At 49.0% G+C, this 25471-nt stretch overlaps 1 protein-coding gene across 2 annotated transcripts in view; it reads left to right on the top strand.

Annotated features, from left to right (window-relative positions):
* Positions 1 to 25471, top strand: part of LOC138740680 (sodium- and chloride-dependent neutral and basic amino acid transporter B(0+)-like) — a 129933-nt gene that overhangs the window by 67697 nt on the left and 36765 nt on the right. For both annotated transcript variants that reach the window (XM_069893669.1, XM_069893668.1), the window contains one exon: positions 25129 to 25267. In XM_069893669.1, coding sequence (XP_069749770.1) covers positions 25129 to 25267 — 139 coding nt within the window. The remainder of the gene's footprint in view (positions 1 to 25128; positions 25268 to 25471) is intronic.

Here is a 25471-nt window from a genome sequence, read left to right as displayed (position 1 = left end):
TGCGTGATGTTTTACAGACTCGGGCTGCGGGTGATGCGTGATGTTTTACAGAGACTCGGGCTGCGGGTGATGCGTGATGTTTTACACAGACTTGGGCTGCGGGAGTTTCATGATGTTTTACACAGACTAGGGCTGCGGATGATTCATGATGTTTTACACAGAGTCGGGCTGCGGGTGATTCATGATGTTTTACACAGACTCGGGCTGTGGGTGATTCGTGATGTTCTACACAGACTCGGGCTGCGGGTGATTCATGATGTTTTACACAGACTCGGGCTGCGGGTGATTCATGATGTTTTACACAGACTCGGGCTGCGGGTGAAGCGTGATGTTTTACACAGACTCGGGCTGCGGGTGATTCATGATGTTTTACACAGACTCGGGCTGCGGGTGATGCGTGATGTTTTACACAGACTCGGGCTGCGGGTGATTCATGATGTTTTACACAGACTCGGGCTGCGGGTGATTCATGATGTTTTACACAGACTCGGGCTGCGGGTGATTCATGATGTTTTACACAGACTCGGGCTGCGGGAGATTCATGATGTTTTACACAGACTCGGGCTGCGGGTGATGCGTGATGTTTTACACAGACTAGGGCTGCGGGAGATTCATGATGTTTTACAAAGACTAGGGCTGCGGGAGATTCATGATGTTTTTCACAGACTCGGGCTGCGGGAGATTCATGATGTTTTACACAGACTCGGGCTGCGGGTGATTCATGATGTTTTACACAGACTCGGGCTGCGGATGATTCATGATGTTTTATACAGACTCGGGCTGCGGATGATTCATGATGTTTTACACAGACTCGGGCTGCGGGTGATTCATGATGTTTTACACAGACTCGGGCTGCGGGTGATTCATGATGTTTTACACAGACTCGGGCTGCGGGTGATGCGTGATGTTTTACAGACTCGGGCTGCTGGTGATGCGTGATGTTTTACACAGACTCGGGCTGCGGGTGATGCATGATGTTTTACACAGACTCGGGCTGCTTGTGATGCGTGTTGTTTTACAGACTCGGGCTGCTGGTGATGCGTGATGTTTTACACAGACTCGGGCTGCGGGTAATGCGTGATGTTTTACACAGACTCGGGATGCGGGTGATGCTTGATGTTTTACACAAACTTGGGCTGCGGGTGATTCGTGATGTTTTACAGACTCGGGCTGCGGGTGATGCGTGATGTTTTACAGACTCGGGCTGCGGGAGATGCGTGATGTTTTACACAGACTCGGGCTGCGGGTGATGCGTGATGTTTTACACAAACTCGGGCTGCGGGTGATTCATGAAGTTTTACACAGACTCGGGCTGCGGGTGAAGCGTGATGTTTTACACAGACTCGGGCTGCGGGTGATTCATGATGTTTTACAGACTCGGGCTGCGGGTGATGCGTGATGTTTTACAGACTCGGGCTGCGGGTGATGCGTGATGTTTTACAGAGACTCGGGCTGCGGGTGATGCGTGATGTTTTACACAGACTTGGGCTGCGGGAGATTCATGATGTTTTACACAGACTAGGGCTGCGGATGATTCATGATGTTTTACACAGAGTCGGGCTGCGGGTGATTCATGATGTTTTACACAGACTCGGGCTGTGGGTGATTCGTGTTGTTCTACACAGACTCGGGCTGCGGGTGATTCATGATGTTTTACACAGACTCGGGCTGCGGGTGATTCATGATGTTTTACACAGACTCGGGCTGCGGGTGAAGCGTGATGTTTTACACAGACTCGGGCTGCGGGTGATTCATGATGTTTTACACAGACTCGGGCTGCGGGTGATGCGTGATGTTTTACACAGACTCGGGCTGCGGGTGATGCGTGATGTTTTATACAGACTCGGGCTGCGGGTGATGCGTGATGTTTTACACTGACCTGGGCTGCGGGTGATGCGTGATGTTTTACACTGACCTGGGCTGCGGGTGATGCGTGATGTTTTACACAGACTCGGGCTGCGGGTGATTCATGATGTTTTACAGACTCAGGCTGCGGGTGATGCGTGATGTATTACAGACTCGGGCTGCGGGTGATGCGTGATGTTTTACACAGACTCGGGCTGCGGGTGATGCGTGATGTTTTACACAGACTCGGGCTGCGGGTGATGCGTGATGTTTTACACAGACTCTGGCTGCGGGTGATGCGTGATGTTTTACACAGACTCGGGCTGCGGGTGATGCGTGATGTTTTATACAGACTCGGGCTGCGGGTGATGCGTGATGTTTTACACTGACCTGGGCTGCGGGTGATGCGTGATGTTTTACACAGACTCGGGCTGCGGGTGATGCGTGACGTTTTACACAGACTCGGGCTGCGGGTGATGCGTGATGTTTTATACAGACTCGGGCTGCGGGTGATTCATGATGTTTTACACAGACTCGGGCTGCGGGTGAAGCGTGATGTTTTACACAGACTCGGGCTGCTGGTAATGCGTGATGTTTTACAGACTCGGGCTGCGGGTGATGCGTGATGTTTTACACAGACTCGGGCTGCTGGTGATGCGTGATGTTTTACAGACTCAGGCTGCTGGTGATGCGTGATGTTTTACACAGACTCGGGCTGCGGGTGATGCGTGATGTTTTACACAGACTCGGGCTGCGGGTGATGCGTGATGTTTTACAGACTTGGGCTGCGGGTGATGCGTGATGTTTTACAGACTCGGGCTGCTGGTGATGCGTGATGTTTTACACAGACTACCGCTGCGGGTGATGCATGATGTTTTACACAGACTCGGGCTGCTGGTGATGCGTGATGTTTTACAGACTCGGGCTGCTGGTGATGCGTGATGTTTTACACAGACTCGGGCAGCGGGTGATGCGTGATGTTTTACACAGACACGGGCTGCAGGTGATTCATGATGTTTTACACAGACTCGGGCTGCGGGTGATGCGTGATGTTTTACACTGACCTGGGCTGCGGGTGAAGCGTGATGTTTTACACAGACTCAGGCTGCGGGTAATTCATGATGTTTTACAGACTCGGGCTGCGGGTGATGCGTGATGTTTTACAGACTCGGGCTGCGGGTGATGCGTGATGTTTTACAGAGACTCGGGCTGCGGGTGATGCGTGATGTTTTACACAGACTTGGGCTGCGGGAGTTTCATGATGTTTTACACAGACTAGGGCTGCGGATGATTCATGATGTTTTACACAGAGTCGGGCTGCGGGTGATTCATGATGTTTTACACAGACTCGGGCTGTGGGTGATTCGTGATGTTCTACACAGACTCGGGCTGCGGGTGATTCATGATGTTTTACACAGACTCGGGCTGCGGGTGATTCATGATGTTTTACACAGACTCGGGCTGCGGGTGAAGCGTGATGTTTTACACAGACTCGGGCTGCGGGTGATTCATGATGTTTTACACAGACTCGGGCTGCGGGTGATGCGTGATGTTTTACACAGACTCGGGCTGCGGGTGATTCATGATGTTTTACACAGACTCGGGCTGCGGGTGATTCATGATGTTTTACACAGACTCGGGCTGCGGGTGATTCATGATGTTTTACACAGACTCGGGCTGCGGGAGATTCATGATGTTTTACACAGACTCGGGCTGCGGGTGATGCGTGATGTTTTACACAGACTAGGGCTGCGGGAGATTCATGATGTTTTACAAAGACTAGGGCTGCGGGAGATTCATGATGTTTTTCACAGACTCGGGCTGCGGGAGATTCATGATGTTTTACACAGACTCGGGCTGCGGGTGATTCATGATGTTTTACACAGACTCGGGCTGCGGATGATTCATGATGTTTTATACAGACTCGGGCTGCGGATGATTCATGATGTTTTACACAGACTCGGGCTGCGGGTGATTCATGATGTTTTACACAGACTCGGGCTGCGGGTGATTCATGATGTTTTACACAGACTCGGGCTGCGGGTGATGCGTGATGTTTTACAGACTCGGGCTGCTGGTGATGCGTGATGTTTTACACAGACTCGGGCTGCGGGTGATGCATGATGTTTTACACAGACTCGGGCTGCTTGTGATGCGTGTTGTTTTACAGACTCGGGCTGCTGGTGATGCGTGATGTTTTACACAGACTCGGGCTGCGGGTAATGCGTGATGTTTTACAGACTCGGGCTGCGGGTGATGCGTGATGTTTTACAGACTCGGGCTGCGGGTGATGCGTGATGTTTTACAGAGACTCGGGCTGCGGGTGATGCGTGATGTTTTACACAGACTTGGGCTGCGGGAGATTCATGATGTTTTACACAGACTAGGGCTGCGGATGATTCATGATGTTTTACACAGAGTCGGGCTGCGGGTGATTCATGATGTTTTACACAGACTCGGGCTGTGGGTGATTCGTGTTGTTCTACACAGACTCGGGCTGCGGGTGATTCATGATGTTTTACACAGACTCGGGCTGCGGGTGATTCATGATGTTTTACACAGACTCGGGCTGCGGGTGAAGCGTGATGTTTTACACAGACTCGGGCTGCGGGTGATTCATGATGTTTTACACAGACTGGGGCTGCGGGTGATGCGTGATGTTTTACACAGACTCGGGCTGCGGGTGATTCATGATGTTTTACACAGACTCGGGCTGCGGGTGATTCATGATGTTTTACACAGACTCGGGCTGCGGGTGATTCATGATGTTTTACACAGACTCGGGCTGCGGGAGATTCATGATGTTTTACACAGACTCGGGCTGCGGGTGATTCATGATGTTTTACACAGACTCGGGCTGCGGGAGATTCATGATGTTTTACACAGACTCGGGCTGCGGGTGATGCGTGATGTTTTACACAGACTAGGGCTGCGGGAGATTCATGATGTTTTACAAAGACTAGGGCTGCGGGAGATTCATGATGTTTTTCACAGACTCGGGCTGCGGGAGATTCATGATGTTTTACACAGACTCGGGCTGCGGGTGATTCATGATGTTTTACACAGACTCGGGCTGCGGATGATTCATGATGTTTTATACAGACTCGGGCTGCGGATGATTCATGATGTTTTACACAGACTCGGGCTGCGGGTGATTCATGATGTTTTACACAGACTCGGGCTGCGGGTGATTCATGATGTTTTACACAGACTCGGGCTGCGGGTGATGCGTGATGTTTTACAGACTCGGGCTGCTGGTGATGCGTGATGTTTTACACAGACTCGGGCTGCGGGTGATGCATGATGTTTTACACAGACTCGGGCTGCTTGTGATGCGTGTTGTTTTACAGACTCGGGCTGCTGGTGATGCGTGATGTTTTACACAGACTCGGGCTGCGGGTAATGCGTGATGTTTTACAGACTCGGGCTGCGGGTGATGCGTGATGTTTTACAGACTCGGGCTGCGGGTGATGCGTGATGTTTTACAGAGACTCGGGCTGCGGGTGATGCGTGATGTTTTACACAGACTTGGGCTGCGGGAGATTCATGATGTTTTACACAGACTAGGGCTGCGGATGATTCATGATGTTTTACACAGAGTCGGGCTGCGGGTGATTCATGATGTTTTACACAGACTCGGGCTGTGGGTGATTCGTGTTGTTCTACACAGACTCGGGCTGCGGGTGATTCATGATGTTTTACACAGACTCGGGCTGCGGGTGATTCATGATGTTTTACACAGACTCGGGCTGCGGGTGAAGCGTGATGTTTTACACAGACTCGGGCTGCGGGTGATTCATGATGTTTTACACAGACTGGGGCTGCGGGTGATGCGTGATGTTTTACACAGACTCGGGCTGCGGGTGATTCATGATGTTTTACACAGACTCGGGCTGCGGGTGATTCATGATGTTTTACACAGACTCGGGCTGCGGGTGATTCATGATGTTTTACACAGACTCGGGCTGCGGGAGATTCATGATGTTTTACACAGACTAGGGCTGCGGGAGATTCATGATGTTTTTCACAGACTCGGGCTGCGGGAGATTCATGATGTTTTACACAGACTCGGGCTGCGGGTGATTCATGATGTTTTACACAGACTCGGGCTGCGGGTGATGCGTGATGTTTTACACAGACTCGGGCTGCGGGTGATGCGTGATGTTTTACACAGACTCGGGCTGCGGGTGATGCGTGATGTTTTACACAGACTCTGGCTGCGGGTGATGCGTGATGTTTTACACAGACTCGGGCTGCGGGTGATGCGTGATGTTTTACACAGACTCGGGCTGCGGGTGATGCGTGATGTTTTACACTGACCTGGGCTGCGGGTGATGCGTGATGTTTTACACAGACTCGGGCTGCGGGTGATGCGTGACGTTTTACACAGACTCGGGCTGCGGGTGATGCGTGATGTTTTACACAGACTCGGGCTGCGGGTGATTCATGATGTTTTACACAGACTCGGGCTGCGGGTGATGCGTGATGTTTTACAGACTCGGGCTGCGGGAGATGCGTGATGTTTTACACAGACTCGGGCTGCGGGTGATGCGTGATGTTTTACACAAACTCGGGCTGCGGGTGATTCATGAAGTTTTACACAGACTCGGGCTGCGGGTGAAGCGTGATGTTTTACACAGACTCGGGCTGCGGGTGATTCATGATGTTTTACAGACTCTGGCTGCGGGTGATGCGTGATGTTTTACAGACTCGGGCTGCGGGTGATGCGTGATGTTTTACAGAGACTCGGGCTGCGGGTGATGCGTGATGTTTTACACAGACTTGGGCTGCGGGAGATTCATGATGTTTTACACAGACTAGGGCTGCGGATGATTCATGATGTTTTACACAGAGTCGGGCTGCGGGTGATTCATGATGTTTTACACAGACTCGGGCTGTGGGTGATTCGTGTTGTTCTACACAGACTCGGGCTGCGGGTGATTCATGATGTTTTACACAGACTCGGGCTGCGGGTGATGCGTGATGTTTTACAGACTCGGGCTGCGGGTGATGCGTGATGTTTTACACAGACTCGGGCTGCGGGTGATGCGTGATGTTTTACACAGACTCGGGCTGCGGGTGATGCGTGATGTTTTACACAGACTCTGGCTGCGGGTGATGCGTGATGTTTTACACAGACTCGGGCTGCGGGTGATGCGTGATGTTTTATACAGACTCGGGCTGCGGGTGATGCGTGATGTTTTACACTGACCTGGGCTGCGGGTGATGCGTGATGTTTTACACAGACTCGGGCTGCGGGTGATGCGTGACGTTTTACACAGACTCGGGCTGCGGGTGATGCGTGATGTTTTATACAGACTCGGGCTGCGGGTGATTCATGATGTTTTACACAGACTCGGGCTGCGGGTGATGCGTGATGTTTTACAGACTCGGGCTGCGGGAGATGCGTGATGTTTTACACAGACTCGGGCTGCGGGTGATGCATGATGTTTTACACAAACTCGGGCTGCGGGTGATTCATGAAGTTTTACACAGACTCGGGCTGCGGGTGAAGCGTGATGTTTTACACAGACTCGGGCTGCGGGTGATTCATGATGTTTTACAGACTCGGGCTGCGGGTGATGCGTGATGTTTTACAGACTCGGGCTGCGGGTGATGCGTGATGTTTTACAGAGACTCGGGCTGCGGGTGATGCGTGATGTTTTACACAGACTTGGGCTGCGGGAGATTCATGATGTTTTACACAGACTAGGGCTGCGGATGATTCATGATGTTTTACACAGAGTCGGGCTGCGGGTGATTCATGATGTTTTACACAGACTCGGGCTGTGGGTGATTCGTGTTGTTCTACACAGACTCGGGCTGCGGGTGATTCATGATGTTTTACACAGACTCGGGCTGCGGGTGATTCATGATGTTTTACACAGACTCGGGCTGCGGGTGAAGCGTGATGTTTTACACAGACTCGGGCTGCGGGTGATTCATGATGTTTTACACAGACTGGGGCTGCGGGTGATGCGTGATGTTTTACACAGACTCGGGCTGCGGGTGATTCATGATGTTTTACACAGACTCGGGCTGCGGGTGATTCATGATGTTTTACACAGACTCGGGCTGCGGGTGATTCATGATGTTTTACACAGACTCGGGCTGCGGGAGATTCATGATGTTTTACACAGACTAGGGCTGCGGGAGATTCATGATGTTTTTCACAGACTCGGGCTGCGGGAGATTCATGATGTTTTACACAGACTCGGGCTGCGGGTGATTCATAATGTTTTACACAGACTCGGGCTGCGGATGATTCATGATGTTTTACACAGACTCGGGCTGCGGATGATTCATGATGTTTTACACAGACTCGGGCTGCGGATGATTCATGATGTTTTACACAGACTCGGGCTGCGGATGATTCATGATGTTTTACACAGACTCGGGCTGCGGGTGATTCATGATGTTTTACATAGACTCGGGCTGCGGGTGATGCATGATGTTTTACACAGACTCGGGCTGCTGGTGATGCGTGATGTTTTACAGACTCGGGCTGCGGGTGATGCGTGATGTTTTACACAGACTCGGGCTGCTGGTGATGCGTGATGTTTTACAGACTCGGGCTGCTGGTGATGCGTGATGTTTTACACAGACTCGGTCTGCGGGTAATTCATGATGTTTTACACAGACTCGAGCTGCGGGTGATTCATGATGTTTTACACAGACTCGGGCTGCGGGTGAAGCGTGATGTTTTACACAGACTCGGGCTGCTGGTAATGCGTGATGTTTTACAGACTCGGGCTGCGGGTGATGCGTGATGTTTTACACAGACTCGGGCTGCTGGTGATGCGTGATGTTTTACAGACTCGGGCTGCTGGTGATGCGTGATGTTTTACACAGACTCGGGCTGCGGGTGATGCGTGATGTTTTACACAGACTCGGGCTGCGGGTGATGCGTGATGTTTTACAGAATTGGGCTGCGGGTGATGCGTGATGTTTTACAGACTCGGGCTGCTGGTGATGCGTGATGTTTTACACAGACTCCCGCTGCGGGTGATGCATGATGTTTTACACAGACTCGGGCTGCTGGTGATGCGTGATGTTTTACAGACTCGGGCTGCTGGTGATGCGTGATGTTTTACACAGACTCGGGCAGCGGGTGATGCGTGATGTTTTACACAGACACGGGCTGCAGGTGATTCATGATGTTTTACACAGACTCGGGCTGCGGGTGATGCGTGATGTTTTACACTGACCTGGGCTGCGGGTGAAGCGTGATGTTTTACACAGACTCAGGCTGCGGGTAATTCATGATGTTTTACAGACTCGGGCTGCGGGTGATGCGTGATGTTTTACAGACTCGGGCTGCGGGTGATGCGTGATGTTTTACAGAGACTCGGGCTGCGGGTGATGCGTGATGTTTTACACAGACTTGGGCTGCGGGAGTTTCATGATGTTTTACACAGACTAGGGCTGCGGATGATTCATGATGTTTTACGCAGAGTCGGGCTGCGGGTGATTCATGATGTTTTACACAGACTCGGGCTGTGGGTGATTCGTGATGTTCTACACAGACTCGGGCTGCGGGTGATTCATGATGTTTTACACAGACTCGGGCTGCGGGTGATTCATGATGTTTTACACAGACTCGGGCTGCGGGTGAAGCGTGATGTTTTACACAGACTCGGGCTGCGGGTGATTCATGATGTTTTACACAGACTCGGGCTGCGGGTGATGCGTGATGTTTTACACAGACTCGGGCTGCGGGTGATTCATGATGTTTTACACAGACTCGGGCTGCGGGTGATTCATGATGTTTTACACAGACTCGGGCTGCGGGTGATTCATGATGTTTTACACAGACTCGGGCTGCGGGAGATTCATGATGTATTACACAGCCTCGGGCTGCGGGAGATTCATGATGTTTTACACAGACTAGGGCTGCGGGAGATTCATGATGTTTTTCACAAACTCGGGCTGCGGGAGATTCATGATGTTTTACACAGACTCGGGCTGCGGGTGATTCATGATGTTTTACACAGACTCGGGCTGCGGGTGATTCATGATGTTTTACACAGACTCGGGCTGCGGATGATTCATGATGTTTTACACAGACTCGGGCTGCGGATGATTCATGATGTTTTACACAGACTCGGGCTGCGGGTGATTCATGATGTTTTACACAGACTCGGGCTGCGGGTGATTCATGATGTTTTACACAGACTCGGGCTGCGGGTGATTCATGATGTTTTACACAGACTCGGGCTGCGGGTGATGCGTGATGTTTTACACAGACTCGGTCTGCGGGTAATTCATGATGTTTTACACAGACTCGAGCTGCGGGTGATTCATGATGTTTTACACAGACTCGGGCTGCGGGTGAAGCGTGATGTTTTACACAGACTCGGGCTGCGGGTTATTCATGATGTTTTACAGAATCGGGCTGCGGGTGATGCGTGATGTTTTACATAGACTCGGGCTGCGGGTGATGCATGATGTTTTACACAGACTCGGGCTGCTGGTGATGCGTGATGTTTTACAGACTCGGGCTGCGGGTGATGCGTGATGTTTTACACAGACTCGGGCTGCTGGTGATGCGTGATGTTTTACAGACTCGGGCTGCTGGTGATGCGTGATGTTTTACACAGACTCGGGCTGCGGGTGATACGTGATGTTTTACACAGACTCGGGCTGCGGGTGATGCGTGATGTTTTACAGACTCGGGCTGCGGGTGATGCGTGATATTTTACAGACTCGGGCTGCTGGTGATGCGTGATGTTTTACACAGACTCGGGCTGCGGGTGATGCATGATGTTTTACACAGACTCGGGCTGCTGGTGATGCATGATGTTTTACAGACTCGGGCTGCTGGTGATGCGTGATGTTTTACACAGACTCCCGCTGCGGGTGATGCATGATGTTTTACACAGACTCGGGCTGCTGGTGATGCGTGATGTTTTACAGACTCGGGCTGCTGGTGATGCGTGATGTTTTACACAGACTCGGGCAGCGGGTGATGCGTGATGTTTTACACAGACACGGGCTGCAGGTGATTCATGATGTTTTACACAGACTCGGGCTGCGGGTGATGCGTGATGTTTTACACTGACCTGGGCTGCGGGTGAAGCGTGATGTTTTACACAGACTCAGGCTGCGGGTAATTCATGATGTTTTACAGACTCGGGCTGCGGGTGATGCGTGATGTTTTACAGACTCGGGCTGCGGGTGATGCGTGATGTTTTACAGAGACTCGGGCTGCGGGTGATGCGTGATGTTTTACACAGACTTGGGCTGCGGGAGTTTCATGATGTTTTACACAGACTAGGGCTGCGGATGATTCATGATGTTTTACGCAGAGTCGGGCTGCGGGTGATTCATGATGTTTTACACAGACTCGGGCTGTGGGTGATTCGTGATGTTCTACACAGACTCGGGCTGCGGGTGATTCATGATGTTTTACACAGACTCGGGCTGCGGGTGATTCATGATGTTTTACACAGACTCGGGCTGCGGGTGAAGCGTGATGTTTTACACAGACTCGGGCTGCGGGTGATTCATGATGTTTTACACAGACTCGGGCTGCGGGTGATGCGTGATGTTTTACACAGACTCGGGCTGCGGGTGATTCATGATGTTTTACACAGACTCGGGCTGCGGGTGATTCATGATGTTTTACACAGACTCGGGCTGCGGGTGATTCATGATGTTTTACACAGACTCGGGCTGCGGGAGATTCATGATGTATTACACAGCCTCGGGCTGCGGGAGATTCATGATGTTTTACACAGACTAGGGCTGCGGGAGATTCATGATGTTTTTCACAAACTCGGGCTGCGGGAGATTCATGATGTTTTACACAGACTCGGGCTGCGGGTGATTCATGATGTTTTACACAGACTCGGGCTGCGGGTGATTCATGATGTTTTACACAGACTCGGGCTGCGGATGATTCATGATGTTTTACACAGACTCGGGCTGCGGATGATTCATGATGTTTTACACAGACTCGGGCTGCGGGTGATTCATGATGTTTTACACAGACTCGGGCTGCGGGTGATTCATGATGTTTTACACAGACTCGGGCTGCGGGTGATTCATGATGTTTTACACAGACTCGGGCTGCGGGTGATGCGTGATGTTTTACACAGACTCGGTCTGCGGGTAATTCATGATGTTTTACACAGACTCGAGCTGCGGGTGATTCATGATGTTTTACACAGACTCGGGCTGCGGGTGAAGCGTGATGTTTTACACAGACTCGGGCTGCGGGTTATTCATGATGTTTTACAGAATCGGGCTGCGGGTGATGCGTGATGTTTTACATAGACTCGGGCTGCGGGTGATGCATGATGTTTTACACAGACTCGGGCTGCTGGTGATGCGTGATGTTTTACAGACTCGGGCTGCGGGTGATGCGTGATGTTTTACACAGACTCGGGCTGCTGGTGATGCGTGATGTTTTACAGACTCGGGCTGCTGGTGATGCGTGATGTTTTACACAGACTCGGGCTGCGGGTGATACGTGATGTTTTACACAGACTCGGGCTGCGGGTGATGCGTGATGTTTTACAGACTCGGGCTGCGGGTGATGCGTGATATTTTACAGACTCGGGCTGCTGGTGATGCGTGATGTTTTACACAGACTCGGGCTGCGGGTGATGCATGATGTTTTACACAGACTCGGGCTGCTGGTGATGCATGATGTTTTACAGACTCGGGCTGCTGGTGATGCGTGATGTTTTACACAGACTCGGGCTGCGGGTGATGCGTGATGTTTTACACAGACACGGGCTGCGGGTGAAGCGTGATGTTTTACACAGACTCGGGCTGCGGGTGATTCATGATGTTTTACAGACTCGGGCTGCGGGTGATGCGTGATGTTTTACAGACTCGGGCTGCGGGTGATGCGTGATGTTTTACAGAGACTCGGGCTGCGGGTGATGCGTGATGTTTTACACAGACTTGGGCTGCGGGAGATTCATGATGTTTTACACAGACTAGGGCTGCGGATGATTCATGATGTTTTACACAGAGTCGGGCTGCGGGTGATTCATGATGTTTTACACAGACTCGGGCTGTGGGTGATTCGTGATGTTCTACACAGACTCGGGCTGCGGGTGATTCATGATGTTTTACACAGACTCGGGCTGCGGGTGATTCATGATGTTTTACACAGACTCAGGCTGCGGGTGAAGCGTGATGTTTTACACAGACTCGGGCTGTGGGTGATTCATGATGTTTTACACAGACTCGGGCTGCGGGTGATGTGTGATGTTTTACACAGATTCGGGCTGCGGGTGATTCATGATGTTTTACACAGACTCGGGCTGCGGGTGATTCATGATGTTTTACACAGACTCGGGCTGCGGGTGATTCATGATGTTTTACACAGACTCGGGCTGCGGGAGATTCATGATGTATTACACAGCCTCGGGCTGCGGGAGATTCATGATGTTTTACACAGACTAGGGCTGCGGGAGATTCATGATGTTTTTCACAGACTCGGGCTGCGGGAGATTCATGATGTTTTACACAGACTCGGGCTGCGGGTGATTCATGATGTTTTACACAGACTCGGGCTGCGGGTGATTCATGATGTTTTACACAGACTCGGGCTGCGGATGATTCATGATGTTTTACACAGACTCGGGCTGCGGATGATTCATGATGTTTTACACAGACTCGGGCTGCGGGTGATTCATGATGTTTTACACAGACTCGGGTTGCGGGTGATTCATGATGTTTTACACAGACTCGGGCTGCAGGTGAGTCATGATGTTTTACACAGACTCGGGCTGCGGGTGATGCGTGATGTTTTACACAGACTCGGTCTGCGGGTAATTCATGATGTTTTACACAGACTCGAGCTGCGGGTGATTCATGATGTTTTACACAGACTCGGGCTGCGGGTGAAGCGTGATGTTTTACACAGACTCGGGCTGCGGGTTATTCGTGATGTTTTACAGAATCGGGCTGCGGGTGATGCGTGATGTTTTACATAGACTCGGGCTGCGGGAAATGCATGATGTTTTACACAGACTCGGGCTGCTGGTGATGCGTGATGTTTTACAGACTCGGGCTGCGGGTGATGCGTGATGTTTTACACAGACTCGGGCTGCTGGTGATGCGTGATGTTTTACAGACTCGGGCTGCTGGTGATGCGTGATGTTTTACACAGACTCGGGCTGCGGGTGATGCGTGATGTTTTACACAGACTCAGGCTGCGGGTGATGCGTGATGTTTTACAGACTCGGGCTGCGGGTGATGCGTGATGTTTTACAGACTCGGGCTGCTGGTGATGCGTGATGTTTTACACAGACTCGGGCTGCGGGTGATGCATGATGTTTTACACAGACTCAGGCTGCTGGTGATGCGTGATGTTTTACAGACTCGGGCTGCTGGTGATGCGTGATGTTTTACACAGACTCGGGCTGCGGGTGATGCGTGATGTTTTACACAGACACGGGCTGCAGGTGATTCATGATGTTTTACACAGACTCGGGCTGCGGGTGATGCGTGATGTTTTACACTGACTCGGGCTGCGGGTGATGCGTGATGTTTTACACAGACTCGTGCTGCGGGTGATTCATGATGTTTTACAGACTCAGGCTGCGGGTGATGCGTGATGTTTTACAGACTCGGGCTGCGGGTGATGCGTGATGTTTTACACAGACTCGGGCTGCGGGTGATGCGTGATGTTTTATACAGACTCGGGCTGCGGGTGATGCGTGATGTTTTACACAGACTCTGGCTGCGGGTGATGCGTGATGTTTTACACAGACTCGGGCTGCTGGTGATGCGTGATGTTTTACAGACTCGGGCTGCGGGTGATGCGTGATGTTTTACACAGACTCGGGCTGCTGGTGATGCGTGATGTTTTACAGACTCGGGCTGCTGGTGATGCGTGATGTTTTACACAGACTCGGGCTGCGGGTGATACGTGATGTTTTACACAGACTCGGGCTGCGGGTGATGCGTGATGTTTTACAGACTCGGGCTGCGGGTGATGCGTGATATTTTACAGACTCGGGCTGCTGGTGATGCGTGATGTTTTACACAGACTCGGGCTGCGGGTGATGCATGATGTTTTACACAGACTCGGGCTGCTGGTGATGCATGATGTTTTACAGACTCGGGCTGCTGGTGATGCGTGATGTTTTACACAGACTCGGGCTGCGGGTGATGCGTGATGTTTTACACAGACACGGGCTGCGGGTGAAGCGTGATGTTTTACACAGACTCGGGCTGCGGGTGATTCATGATGTTTTACAGACTCGGGCTGCGGGTGATGCGTGATGTTTTACAGACTCGGGCTGCGGGTGATGCGTGATGTTTTACAGAGACTCGGGCTGCGGGTGATGCGTGATGTTTTACACAGACTTGGGCTGCGGGAGATTCATGATGTTTTACACAGACTAGGGCTGCGGATGATTCATGATGTTTTACACAGAGTCGGGCTGCGGGTGATTCATGATGTTTTACACAGACTCGGGCTGTGGGTGATTCGTGATGTTCTACACAGACTCGGGCTGCGGGTGATTCATGATGTTTTACACAGACTCGGGCTGCGGGTGATTCATGATGTTTTACACAGACTCAGGCTGCGGGTGAAGCGTGATGTTTTACACAGACTCGGGCTGTGGGTGATTCATGATGTTTTACACAGACTCGGGCTGCGGGTGATGTGTGATGTTTTACACAGACTCGGTCTGCGGGTAATTCATGATGTTTTACACAGACTCGGGCTGTGCAATATGAAAGTATGCAGATGCTGCGATTGTAGCAAAAACACAAAAAAGCTGGAGGAACTCAAAGTGTCCATTGAAGTTAGATATATAACCAACTTGTTTTCCAACCTAAAATAATTTTCATTCACAATAAATAATTTACAAAAGGAAAACTGTTCAAAGTCTCTTGCCATCCTTAGTTTTGAATCCATTCATATCCATCACTCTACACTGTTCCATTCATTTCTATTTACATCATTGCCACCACTGTGGCACCACACCGCCAGCATTCTTGCCCCGACATTTCTGCGAACTGAATGACCAACAGGTTTTGGGCAGACCAAAGTGCATCTTTCACAGAATTGATGGACATTCAGTGTTCTAGATGTCAGAATCTGTGTTCCCCCAGAAACGGTGCATAAATCAGAGAGTCTTCTGTCACGCTGCCACTGGGGACGAACTGTGATAAGGACCCTTGCATCCTTCTCCACACACACTTAGTAAATCTGGCTTCTGCAGAGGTGGGCGAGTGTCTCCACTCCACTGCAGTGTTCTTGGGGATAATGTGCGAAGTGGCTGATGTTCCTGTTGTACAGAAAGGATTTGACTGGGAGGGCTCCGCTCACCGCATCTCATGCCCATTCCTGGTGCTTGTTTGTGAGTACTGGCGGTGAGGCATTCCGCCAGATGGCCTGGAGAGTCTGCTATGGGAAGCTCCCTACTATGTCCATTAAATTCTCGTCTCTCAGTATCTGCAGGACGTTCCATGCTGACCATTACCTTATGGCCTTGTGGTCAAAGGTGTTTGGAAAGACTTTTCCACAAAGGATGAAAGCTGACTAGGACATTGTGTGGCAACAGGGCCAGACTCAACCTTTGCAACAATTGGGACGCAGGATAGTGGCACGCTGCCCTCATACTTTGGTTGCCTGATGCAGTCACACAGGAAGGTGGTCATGAGGATGAAGGCCATGTTAGGTTTGCCATCAGCCCCCATTGTCTGGTGACTTACACATGGCGACCCTTTGCACCGTTTTGGATCCACATATGAGCTGGAAAATTGCCCTAAATATTGCCAAGGCAGAGTGCAGGGGATGGGACACACCTTCACCTCAGATAGCAGTTCTGAGAGCAGCTCACACCTGATGACCAGGTTCCTCTGTTATTGAGAGGGAGCACTGCACTAACAGACTCAATTTCTGGTGAAGCTTTGTGATCCGCTTGACAAATTTTTGTTACATTCCTTGGCCCTTCCAAACCAGATTCCCAACACCTTCAGGTACTATGAAGGGAATGCTGGATCAGTCAGACCAGTTACCAAAGAGCATTGCCTCGCTCTTCAGGTTTACCCTTGTACCCGATGCAGACTCAAAATGGCTGCAGATGCTGCGGACTGATTGTGTGTTCAAAAAACATCATCTATGTACAGGGAGGCCTTGACTTCAGTGTCTCCATTGCCTGGCAATGTCACTCCTCTTATGCTCTTGTCCTTCCAGATGGATTCAGTAAAGGCTCCATACAGCACACAAATAGAACTGGACAGAGCAGCCAAACCTGCTTGACTTCAGACTTGATAGAGAAGCTATCTATTTCCTATTTATTTATAAATTTAGACAAACAGCACGGTAAACAGGCACTTTTGTTCTAATTGACCTACAACCCCCAGTACATTTTGAATGGTGGGAGGAAACCAGAGCCCCTGGGGAAAACCCATCCAGTCGCAGAGAGAATGTACCAACTCCTTTCAGACACCATGGGATTCGAAGACCAGTCCCAGTCCTGGCTCTGTAACAACATTGCGCTAACTGCTTCGCTAACCATGCCACTATTCTAACTGAGCTGCCCATTGATTTACACTACACTATGAAATCCATGTACAGCAGTTTAATCCAATTTATGATTCCCTCCCCAAAATGCATTTGGAGAGCATGTCCATCATGTACGTGTGCAATATCTGTTCGAAAGCCTTCTCTTGGTCTAAGTTGAGCATGCAGGTGTCCACTACTCTGTCTTGTATGTACGCGATGATATCCCTGGCTGACAGAGATCTTCCTGCCCAGAACCCTACAGGTTTGGTCTGTGAGGATCACCTGCCCCAGGACAGACTTGACTTGATTACCGATGTTTTTAGCAAGATTTGGTAGACAATGTTTAACAATGATCCAGGTCTCCAACTCCTGGTATTCTCTTTCTCCTCCTCCTGTTTTAAGATGAGGGTGATGACAGCTTTCCTCATGGAGTCTGACATGCTTTCTACCAGGCGTATACCATTGCAAGTGCAGACCCACCCAGACACTTCCCAGAGTTTTATTTGACCCAAAGGAAAGAAAGGAGTCTGTCAGCTCCCGCAGGGCAATTGGTTGGTCCAGACTCTCCTGTTTGAAGTCAGCTAAGATCTTCATGACAGAGGACAGGAAGTTTTGGGAGACCATTCTATCTGTTACCTTAGTCATGTGCATCCTGACTATAAAAGAATCTGCTGATTCTCTGTATGTCCATCTGCGAGGAAGTGATTGAGCCATCCTCTCCCTTAAGGCTGGGAATCACAGAGCTCCCTTTGTAAACCTATTGGAAGAAGCAGGAGCATGCCTCATCCTGCTCCACTGTGTGGACTCTGGTCAGAAGATAATCTTGGAGAACTCCAAGGTGCATAGCAAGATTTTCCAGCTTCTCACCTCTCAGAGTTCTTCCCTCATACCCAACCCTCTCAACTCTCAAAGGAGGAGTTGCTCAGGTCAGTCTGGAATTGGCTCAGTTCCCTCTGCCTCTGTCTTGATCTCTGAACACCTTTGAGGAGAAAGAACCTCTTGATGTTCTCCTCAGTTGCTTCCCACCAATTAATTGGAGAATTAAAGAAGGGTTTCACAGTTCTCCAAACAGTTTACTACTTCTTTGTTCTCTGGGGTTAGCAACTTCAGATTCAGTTTCCACATTCCCCTGCCTGCCATGTAGTCCTCCTATAGGTGATAGCAGACACGAAGGAGGCAGTGTTCATGATTTTACTGGTTCTGACCATGATGGTCTTCGAAGCAGACAAAGTCTATCCGAGATGGTGTTGAACCATCTGATCTCCACTGGTATGCCGTGGCTGTGGTCCACCTGCAAGGTTGCTGAAAAATCTTACACAGCTCTACATACATACTTGTAGTCTTCATCAGGTATCTGAAGGAGATGCTTTGTCTGCTGTTGGCACTGCGGATTGTCCAGCCACATTGATGATTCAGTTGATGTTACCATTCCAAAATGTCTGGTCTGGATGTCACCAACAATGGTGGGAGATGCTGAAAAATGGCCAGCCTCTTGCTCCATACAGCTGAGGCAATACACATTGATCAGCCAGAGTGGGGTGTGACTGTACTTTAGATCCACCATGAGGAGATATGTCCCCAACCACCTCCTTAAACTCAGTGATTACAAAGTTTCCTCCCCACAGCAAGATGCCCAAACTGAATAAGTGACTATCGTTCCTTCCCTCCCAATCTCCTGGAGCTGGGGAGAGGTGGTCCTCCTCTGTACTGCTCCCAGTTTTCCAGAGCTATGGGGTGATGGGCTCTGCATTGCTCCCAATCTCCCTGAGCTGGTGATCATTGGGTAATGTGCATTCCACCATTGGGCTCACCTATAACCCATTATCCATCTGCCTTTCCCCTCCATCTTGGCACTTCCCTTGCGCTTAAGCTGGCTTCATTCTTGGATGATGAGGTTGCTGGCTTCCATTTGCACCTTGACCATTTTTTTTCCCACTGCTAATGCTATTGGTTGCCAGTTTCATTCATGGGGGTTTATGAGTTTTCTTTCTTTTCTTCACTAGCTGTCATTTTTCCTCCACAGCATCCTACTCCATTGAATCAGACTCCTTCTCATGGCTGGGTTTTCAGGTTTGGAAGTAGACATGTTTGGGTCTCCTTACACCCCCCAGTCTCAGTCTCCAGTGGGGTCTCTTTTGCAGATGAGGTTGATAGGGTGTTAACCTCAGTGACATTGGCTGTTTGCCATCTTATTGCTGTGCTTAGATGGCTACATGTTTTGGGCAGGCTCTGTAGAGGTGACCTGCTCCCTCACATAAGTTGCTGCACTTGCTCTCTGCATAGCCTTGGTCTGGTGGCTTTCCTGCTTAGAGTTCTTGCAGATGTCTGCACTGCATTGAGCTGCTACATGCCCAGGTTTGTTGCAGTTCCAGCATAGACCAAGTGCACATGTTTCCCTCCAATGGCAAACACCAAGGTCGAATGGATGATGTCGTCTCTCAGCTTCACCTTCACTTGGCCTTTTCTAGTCCGGATTCCAAGCGTATCTTTCTCGTCCAGGCAGGTTCTTGTCCCCTTGACATAACGGCCCAGGAAAGTGAAAATTTCCACAACGGGCATATGTGGGTTGAACTCATGCACTGTTATCACTTGTTCCTTCTGCATTGGAAGGGTGAAGAGTGGATGCACTTTGAATAGTGAGAATGGAGCCATGTTTCCCCCCCCCCCCCCCCACAGCTCCTTGAAGTCCCGGAGCATCCTCTGCCGTCCTGCCAGAGCCTTGAATGTTACATCAAAGTGATTGTTATCTGTGATGTCTTGGATGCTATAGATGTCCCTCACCTCAAATTTGCAGAATTCTATTAACATCTTCCTGAAAAAGATATTGTGGGAACACAGAAAGCCTTCACTCATGTCCTTCATTGCCATCGTGACGGTGTTCTGTATTCTTTGTCCTCCAGAAGAGTTTGCTATCACTGCTATCCTCATGAGACTGGTGGAGGTGGGGTTATGACTGGAAAAGGCCTTAGATTGGTTCCCCCAATCAAATGGATCCATCAGCTCACACCAGACAAGCTCCTCCACTCCAACAGTCCTCTCAATTATCTTCCTTTTCTTTAATTTTAAAAAAATTTTCAGACTATGAACCATACTGACCAAAATACACACAAACATTTCCCTCTTGAATATACACAGTGTCATTTTCTCCCCTTTTCTTCCCCCCCTCCTTCACCCCCCCCCCCTCCTTCACCCCCCCGCCTCCTCACCCACTCAACGTTCAACCTATATGATACATTAAACCCATTAAACAATGTCATCACACAATGAAAATAAACAAGAAATTTGTGTCTTCTACTTTTACATACTGGGTCAGTTCATTTCATCTTCTTCTCCTTCTGTCATTTTAGGTGGTGGAGGTCCATGGTAGGACTTCTCTGTTGTGTTTCATGTACGGTTCCCAAATTTGTTCGAATACTGTGAAGTTATTTCTTAAATTATATGTTATTTTTTTCCAATGGAATACATTTATTCATTGCTGTATTCTTAGGCTATCTTCTAATTTCCAGGTTGACATAATACATTTTTTTGCTACAGCTAAGGCTATCATAATAAATCTTTTTTGTGCTCCATCCAAATCGAGTCCAAGTTCTTTACTTCTTATATTACTTAGAAGAAAGATCTCTGGATTTTTTGGTATGTTGCTTTTTGTGATTTTATTTAATACCTGGTTTAGATCTTCCCAAAACTTTTCCACTTTCTCACATGCCCAAATTGCATGTACTGTTGTTCCCGTTTCCTTCTTACAGTGAAAACATCTGTCTGATAGTGTTGGGTCCCATTTATTTAACTTTTGGAGCATGTGTATAGAGAAGCTATAGCATCAAGAAGGAAGATAATTGAATATAATTGGTTAATTATCTTCCTTCTTGATGCTATAGCTTCTCACAGATCCAGTTGAGCAGCCCACCATAGAAGATCTGCACTTGATAAAGCCAACTTTTTGGGCCAGATCCTTTCGCCAAGATAAGAGCAAAAAGCAGACAGGCACCTAAATAGAAAGGCTGGGGGAGGAGGAGCACAGGCCAACAGGAAATAATTGGACATGGTTTGGAAGACATGAGCAGAGCATTGAGAATTGATCAGGGGTGGGGGAATACTCTTGGGATACCCTTTCCCCAATCAAGTCTCACCTTTCCTCCTTTACCAGTTGGCTTGTGCTCCTCCTCTCCCAGCCTTTCTATTCAGACACCTGCTTATTTTTTTCTCATATCTTCATGAAGGGCTCAGGGCTGAAATGTTGGGTAAACAGTAGATCTTTTCCTCCTACAGATCCTGTGAGCTCTGCTGAGTTCCTCTAGCATTTCCAGGCTGAGGGTGATGAGTGACATTTTACACAGACTAGTGCCGTAGGTGATGACAAACCATGCAATGTTCTTGATGGGTACTTTGACTAAAGGCGTTAGTCATTTCTTGTGCATTCTATCCCACTTCAGTCACAAAGATTTTGACTTTCTGCCTCATTCCCAACCTCCCGCATCTCTTGGACTTTGCTTCTCTAATGAGGGATGAGATTGGACAACCAATGACTTTTTTGAGGTGTGTTGTTCGGGTTCATGTGCGTCTCACAGGTTAAGAACCAGGCCAAAGTTCAGTTACAAAGCACACGTTCATTTCAGGGATTGAAAAGGGACAACAGGGTCGATATGTTAGGCAAACTTCTACACACACACACACACACGCACAAGCACACACACGCACGCACACGCACGCACGCACACGCGCGCGCACACACACACACACACACACACACACACACACACACACACACACACACACACACACACACACACACACACACACACACACACACACACACACACACACACACACACACACACACAATACGCAGGGGGTAAATATACACTTCCGATGATGAGGGAGAAACTGACAGAAACTGGGGAAATTACAAGAGCATACACATTCAACAATCAGGTGATATTACATGCCCCCACCCCTTGCGCGATACAGACAAGGCTCTTGCTACCTGGCCTCAGGACTCACCCTAACTCAGCGTGGAAGTTGCTACTTGCATGCCACGACGAGTCCAAAGAAGCAGAACAAAGGGGCACATGACCCTTTATAGTTCAGGGGGCAAAGCTGGGGGCCAATCGTAAGGGTCAGTGTGGCCCCGTTGGTTGCTGTGGCCGATGGCTGGAAGCCAAGTGCAGGGGCAAACTGAGGTGATTCACCTGGGCCAATTGGGTGAAGGTCAGGTCTGAGTCTGGGCAGGCAACCTGGACTGCAGCACCTAGTGATTTAGGTAGGCCAATTGTAAGGGTCACCTTGATGGCTTGAGGTGAGTCTTTCAGTGCTTTCAGGTGGCCAGAATACACAAATGTAAAGCTGCCTAAAATACCTGATTGCAGCTGTCAGGAGGCGACCTGAAAGTGGAGAATCCAGCCCCAAGGAGCACTTATCTAACCCTCCTCAGGGAGGTATATTTTCTGGCTTGGAGTGCTCCCCCTAGGCACCTGAAAACAGCAAGGCAAAGCAGCTAGCAGCTTTCAGCTGCCTAGCAACGGGTGGGCTGTTGACAGTCAGCTGGCAATCCGCCGACAGCCCCCCGGCATGGGACTATGGGGTTGGCGTGGGACGTCAGGGGCCCTGACATCCCGCACCAACCGCTCCAGCCCTGTAGTCCCGCACCGGCCATAATTTGGTGTCGGTTTATAGAGAATGAGGAAGGCTTGTTACTTGCAGTTAATCTTTCATATTGATTTTTGTATTCTGGATTTTTGCATTTTGCATCTCTCAACCTTTGTGTCCTAAAACCTGATAAACAGACACCCGCAGAAATTCTGTTATCAATTATCATTGATCAAGAGCAAAGGATACATCAATAGGGGAGCAACACGCAGAGATACTGTCCTTGTGAAAACAAATCAACAACTGTTTTGTAGACAACAATTAAAGTTTATTTCTTTTCCATTATTTTCATGTAGTGCTGCTACAAGATGATCCATAAACAAGCCATAAATTGGGAGACCTACCTGAGTAGTTTCAGAACAAGCAGGCTGCTCACACACCTTCCAAAGTTCATGATGTTTTTTGGGCTATCAGGCATTTAGATGATTGATGGTCATCACTGATGCTCGTCTGTGTTTCAGTGGTGTCATTGCTTACAGCATTACTCCACCAAAAGCATCTTCAGAGTCCCTGGGTAGTTTCAAAGACATGTGTTGACAGAGAATGTAGAGGTGTTTGGGAGATCAATTTAAAACACAGAATTTTTGCAGGAGTTTTGCAGAGTGCTGAGACTTCAATGATGTACTGTTGTTTGCAAAAGGTAACAAAGTAACAAAGTAGCAACACACAGTGGCAGTTTGTCTGGAAAACAGTTTGTTGTCTGGAAGAGCATGTGATCTTTGCAGGCAGAGGCAGAACAGCTTTGCTCTCAGAGTGGGAAGGAGTGAAAGAGAGAGAGAGAGGAGAGGCACAGACTTCGGTTCTAGAGGGACAAGCTGACAAACTTTGGAATTCAGCCTAGTCAAAGGAGAGGACTGGCCATCTGGTGTTTCACTTGGAATAGGTGAAACAGAAAGGAACTCTAGTGACCTGAAAGAAAGAGGTGATCATCTGGAGAACCCTGAAGTGGGTAAGTTTCGTCAGCAAGACACTGGAGTAGATGTCCTGGAATGAGAAAACCCTCTCTCTGAAAACCAACAAGATCCCTCTGAATGGTAAGCCTGGTGAACTTTATTAATGCTAACTTCTGTGCACAGTACAAACATTGCTTGCAACCAGTGAGATTGGACTGTGAACCAAATAACTTTTCTAAACTTGCATACACATTACACACACGTGCGCTTAGAATTAGAGGGGGATTAAGTAGGTTAAGTAAGTCAATAGTTAAAGTTTGATTCTGTTTTCATGTTCAAAGATAATTAAAAGCAATTTTTGTTTAAGTAACCCTTTGTATTGGTGCATATCTATTGATGCTGGGTTTTAGGGTCCTCTGGACTCGTAACCCATGACATTCCACAAAGACCCACATTTCTAATGTCCTTTTATTGATGCACAAAGGAACCAAATTTGTAGTTGTCCAAAACACAATAAATACTGGAAATAATGAAAAATCATATAATAAACAGTACTGGCAACCATCATGCTCTCAAGTTCACAGCTTTCGATTCCACTGTGGGGAGCACTCACGTGTTTGGTTCCACTCTGAGTCACTCTTGTCGAACATTGACTCTCTCACATTTGTACAACACTCCATTCTCACCCTTGTCCAATATTCTCTCTCAACCATGTCCGACACTCCATTCTAACATTGGTTCAACACTACACTCTTTCTTACCCTTGTTTGACACTCTCTCACCCTTCCTCAACACTCCATCCTCACCATTACTCAAAACTTCACTCTCAGATTTGTCCATGACTCCATCTTCACACTATTCTGACAATCCAATTTCCTTCACCCATGCCGGACATTTCTTTTAATTATCATCCTAACACTACTCAAACTAATGGAAAATATACTTGGTCTATTCATAAATAAATTTCATGTATTTTTCAATATTACTAGTTTGAAAAATGCTTTCAAAAGGAGAATTTGTGTAAAGCTGGATTTTCAGATTTAATGCTCTTGTACAGCATTGTAGAGTAACTGATTAAAATTCGACAGTGATCAATTATCTGGACTAGAGTGTGCAGTCTGTGCCTTTCTGTCGAAACATTCCGAAGCCTCACACACCTGATGAAAGGGACTGATTCAATGGTCCTGGTTATTTGATTGGAAATTGATCATTGTTCCCAAAGAAACTTTCTTCTGAACCACTCTCTGCATTTTCCAGATCCACTCTGCAACCTTACCCTGGAGAGTGGAAATCCTGAAAATGTGAACAGAACATGGCTGCTCTCAAAGAACAAAACTTGCTCAAACAGATCAGAAATCCATGTTCTTCACCAGGGCCCAAGTGAACAATACTGGGAGTAAGTAACTTGCTGGGGAGGAGGACATCATTCACCTGCATGGTCATCCCAGCAGCTTCCTCCAGGGAGAAGCATTGGGGATGTCCAGTTTGATTAGTGAGATTCTGATTGAAGTTTATTTGCATCTTGTGCTTATTACTGAACGCCATAAGGACAGGAGGCTTTCCAGGTATTTTAACACTGAAGATTTTACTCAATTGTATT

The sequence above is a fragment of the Narcine bancroftii genome, chromosome 8 (assembly GCF_036971445.1).
Source record: "Narcine bancroftii isolate sNarBan1 chromosome 8, sNarBan1.hap1, whole genome shotgun sequence".
Taxonomy (NCBI): domain Eukaryota; kingdom Metazoa; phylum Chordata; class Chondrichthyes; order Torpediniformes; family Narcinidae; genus Narcine; species Narcine bancroftii.
This window is presented reverse-complemented; position numbering and strand designations above follow the sequence as displayed.